Consider the following 5,174-nt stretch of genomic DNA (forward strand, 5'->3'; position numbering starts at 1 on the left):
GTCCCAGCTAGCTGGTTATCGAGGGGGTCCGTTGACGTCATCGACGTGGCCAGAAGGGGGCCCGCGACCCACTTGTAGGTATGAATGGCCTAGCTCAGGGGTCGGCAACCTTTTGAGTCGGAAGAGTCAAAAATTACAATTTACAAAATTTCAAAGGTTTTAAAGAGCCACAAATTTTTTTCTTGCCAACAATAAATAGTACTCGCATAAATAAAGTTTTTTGATAAAAAAAACTAATCTATTTATTCATAAGAAAAAATATCTATTTATTCATATTTAATTTACAAACAATGTAACTTGTACTTAAAATAAAAAAAAACAATAACATACATTTGAGCAAACAAATTCAATGGGAGCGTTGGCTTTGCATGGTTTTAGAAAGTTTGGATAAATTTGGCTCATAACTTGTTGTTTTAAGTTTCAAACACGACTCTAAATTTTCATTTGTTAGTTGGCTTCTTACTTTACTTTTAATTATATTCATGCAAGAGAACGCTTGCTCGCACGAATATGTCGATCCGAAGATAGTCAGTACTCCAAATGCCAACTTCTTCACCTCACTGTAGCAATCTGGAAGACTATTCCATGCGTCGAATATAAGTGCCTCAACTCGCGGCATTTCTTTTAAAGCTGTCCACTTTTGTTGCGTTACGTACATACATTTCTGGACCTCCAACTCTTCCAACTTGCTTTTCAACTCTGTAAATTTTCCACTCCACAAAGCTTTACTTTTTAAATCGATCAATTGCATATCTAGAGATCCAGTATCAATTCCAAATGGCTTAATGTGGATTTCGTTACTATTTGTGTTGAGAGGATTTACTATGAATGCTAGAGTGGTTTTGTTGGTTTTGAATTGCTTAAATCTCTCAGCAAATTCATCTTTAATTTTTTTTATAACTGTGCTGAAGTAATTCGTGTCAACAGTTGCACTGGTTTTATCGCGATATTGCTTTAGAAATTGAAAATGAAGTAATTTACCACTCTGAATATCTTCTGCAAAAAGAATTAATTTTTCTTCAAAACAAACCAATTCTTCTACCAAAACATAGGCTGGGTTTCCCTTTCCTTGCAGTTTTAGATTCAGCTCATTTAATTTCGCTGTGATATCCACCATAAAGTAAAACTTTTGCAACCATTTATCGTTCTCTAATTCAGGGTGACTAATGCCTTTTTCATTTAGGAATGTATTTATTTCATTCAAGCACAAAGCAAATCGTTTCAACACCTTACCTTTGGAAAGCCATCGCACTTTATTGTGAAGAAGGAGGTCGGAATACTGAGTCTCCATTTCGTTTAAGAATTCTTTAAACTGACGATGGTAGAGTGCTTTTGACAGGATGCTGTTAACAATCTTGATTACCAAATTCATGACCTCAACTATTTCGGCCGGAAATGTTTGGGCACAAAGCGCTTCTTGGTGTATTATGCAGTGAAACGTAAGAATTTCGTGGTTTATTTTGCTCTGAAGAATCGTTGTTGCCCCTTTATTTTTTCCTGTCATACTTCTGGCTCCATCAGTTGCTATTGAAACGATTTTATTTAAATCGATCTTATTGTCTTCAAGGCATTTTTGCACGGCATTCGCTATATCTTCCCCTCTAGTTTGTCCCGAGAGCGGTAGCAATCCTAGAAGTTCTTCTTTTGGACCTTGGGAAGGCATATACCTGACAAAAAGGGCAACTTGTGCCGTGTCTTTTATGTCGCAAGACTCATCTATAGCAAGTGATAAGGCAGAAGAAAGTTGAATATCTTCCACCTGCAAATATGTTACATTTGAAGACATTTTAGCTATTCTATCTTGTACTGTTTTAGCGGATAGTGGCAAATCTTTGATTTTTTTCAAGATTTCTGGTTTGTTTTTGAAATCACGAAACAGTTCTTCAGATGCACGTATGAAGCAATCTTTGACATACTCACCATCTGTGAATGGTTTGCCTTTTTTTGCAATTTCTAGTGATATCGCGAAGCTTGCCAGATTAACATTACTTGTAGATTGCGTCCAGTTACTTAACATGGAACTTGATTGCTGTTTTTGTTTTTGGAGCTCGTCGACAGCTTTTTTTCGTTCTTCGCCGGCTGGATATTTACTAGCAAACTGAATATGTTTTTTAGTGAAGTGTCTCTCTAAATTTGATTTCTTATTGTGTGCGAGTTTTTCGTGGCAAATGAGACAAGTCGGAAGGCCTTCTGAGTTGCATATGAAAGCGAACGACTCTGTCCAATCCCGATTGAATTCTCGATGCTCTTCTTCAGTTCTTCTCTTTTTTTCTGTAGATGCCATGCTTGCGGTGAAGCTGTAATAAAGAATTTTTAAAATTATTATTTAGGTATCCAAAACAGCAGATGACAAGTTTTACAATTATTTACTATGTTACGTACACCTAAGTAAATACATACGAGAAGCTGGGCATAATGAAATATAATTTATCAAAAAACATTTTACAACCATATTTCCTAATTAAAAATACTCACCTAAATAAAATAAACAATTCTCTAATAACTTAATTATTAAAATAAATAATTTAGACACGAAACACTGTTTGTCTCACTCTCTCACGTACTGATTTACTATAAGTACATAGTTTCGTCGCATCTGTGGTCGCCTCCCGTGTACGGTGATCGCCGACTGGCACGAACGGACTTGTCGTCAGAACGTGTTTATCACGGCGCAGTCTGCACATTTCAGTTTTTTTTTTAATTTTGGCAAATATTAGATAATTAGTTTACGAGTAAAGGTGTTATGCCCAGCTATGCCGAAATCAATGAAAATTGCCAAACATATAAACAATCTAAAACTGCAAATACCTACCTACTTTGATCCTCAGATTTCGAAAATAGGTTTATTAAATAACAATTTATAGGTACTTACACTTATAATTATTATTTTAATGCTAATTTCTAAATAATAAAAACTATAAAATAGATAAATAATAAAATAGGTAATTTATTAAATATATATTTTAATAAAAACACTTTCGCGGTAATATCCAACAATTCATCGCTAGCTCTTGGACTAGTAAGGAGGATGAGGTGTGCGGGGATCGAAAATCCATAGGCGTGTATACGTAAAAGGCAACAAGATGTAGAAAATATGGAAAAAATATAATAAAACATAACATCTATTATTTTTAGAGGTTTTATCGAGAAAACTTCAAAAATATTTTAGTAACATTTTGTTTTTAAATTTTAAGTGTTTTCTATAAAACGATGCCCTCTTGGGCATCGATAACCCACCACCACCCGGCTTACGCCGCCGCAAAATATTGTAATGTTTACTATTAATATATTTATTTAAGTAGGTACTTACATATTTTATAATAATTATCTCACGAATATTATCACTGTCACACTTTCACTTCACTGCCACATAATCACTTCACTATTAATATATTTAAATACTTACATATCACATTATTCACATTATATATTTCACATATCACTGTTGCTATCACTATCACTAGAATCATCTTCACCCAAATGAATAATGACTGGTTCTATGAACACTTCTTACAACTACCNCATTAACTGGAATATATATTTTCTTGTTTGTGCATCAAGACACCGGCAAGCGTTATATTGTTTTAGCTCATTCCAGTTCTTTGTTTAATTACTTGTATTTTGCCTAAATTTTTTCAATGCGATATGGAGAAATGTAGACCGTTGCTTTATAAGTACATATTGCGTGTTAAGTATAAACATAACCTTTATGTCCATATTTCAACTTATAAAGATTTTTTTTAAGTTTGTCTTATTATGCAGCCTTCTGTTTCTTTTTAACAACCTAATACATAAGTTAATACCATATAAAATAAATGGTTTTGAGTTAGTTTCTGTACTACTTTTAATTTTAAGGCATTACTTAAATGTACTGTTTAGTTTTGTAAGGCGCTATCCCACAACAAATTATGGTGATTTTTAGGTAATATGTTTGTTCCATTTTCAAACCCTCGCCAAAGAAAAAAAAATGCTGTTTCTCAGATAATTCCTTTAGTACCAAAAAAATATTTAATATATTTCAATAGTTTTTTTGGTAGTTTGTAAGTAAATAAGTTCTTACTACTCAAATCGATCGTTTATAGAAATACTGCATTACACTGAGTCAAAAAAAAAATTATCAAAATGTAAGTTTACAGTAACAGTTTACTTAGGAAAAGACCTAACGGCACAATGTCAAACGGAGAAATATAACACTAGAAATTTTCATTATACTTCAATATAATTTTCCTTGTCAATTTCACAGAATATTTATACATATATTCCAGGCAATAATTTTTCTCTGTTAATTTAACGTGTTGTATTCAATTAAAAAAAAAATACCTATTCCTTTTTCCCTGTGCAAATAGCACCTGCTTCAAAATTGTACGGGGCGAATAATGACAACCAATATCAGTACATGATACATGACTTTCTAAAGGAATTACTTTAAAGTTGATTCCAGTGATATTGAACAATAATTTTCATACGAAATATATGACGTAATAGACAATTTATTATATTACAATTACTCATAATAATTCTTCGGATATTATATCTCTTTAGTTGAGTTATGTATTTCAAGTAAAGTTACATAAGTAATAAACGAATAAGCATAATTACGCGAAAAACCAAATAGGATTTTTAAAGTGGTTTTAAATGTCGTCAAAAATCATTTATAACAGGAAAAAATTATGACTCGAAGTTTTCTCTATCACGTAGAATGTGACGAAAGTGTTGTTCCTTGAAATTTACGAAACTTAAATTATATTAGTATCTAGACGGCATTCTATTTTTTTTATCATGTTAACATATTCTCTTTACGAAATAATAATGTTATTATATGCTTCTTTTTCAAAAGATAAAATTTATTATAAAACCAACATGTGGAAAAATGTAAATTCAGATTTGCAGTAAACGTTTAAATAATCACACGACTATTTCTGTATTTCTGTGACGGTGCCACATCTCGTATGTAAAGGGTGATTCAATTCACTATATTTTAACACCCCCCATTAACTTTTTTCGAAAATGATATTAGGAAAACAAATGGCCGCGGATGTCAACTGTTAATTTAAATGGAACACCCTGTATATTTAGAACGTTCACTGTCGAGCATACTCATATAGGGTTTGTTGGGTCCGTCTCTAACAATAAGCCAGATACCTACTATTAAAAAAAAAGAAAATACTTTTTTT

At 32.4% G+C, this 5,174-nt stretch overlaps 1 protein-coding gene across 1 annotated transcript; it reads right to left on the reverse strand.

Moving 5' to 3' along the window:
* Positions 1-463: 463 nt before the first annotated feature.
* Positions 464-2,284, reverse strand: LOC108916631 (general transcription factor II-I repeat domain-containing protein 2A-like; the record flags this gene model as incomplete). The annotated part of the gene is made up of 1 exon (XM_018722927.1): positions 464-2,284. A coding segment is annotated over exon 1 (1,821 nt), but the record flags the coding sequence as incomplete, so codon positions are not given.
* Positions 2,285-5,174: the final 2,890 nt, after the last annotated feature.

This window comes from Anoplophora glabripennis, unplaced genomic scaffold (assembly GCF_000390285.2).
Source record: "Anoplophora glabripennis isolate ALB-LARVAE unplaced genomic scaffold, Agla_2.0 scaffold5213, whole genome shotgun sequence".
In the NCBI taxonomy this organism is placed as follows: Eukaryota; Metazoa; Arthropoda; class Insecta; order Coleoptera; family Cerambycidae; genus Anoplophora; species Anoplophora glabripennis.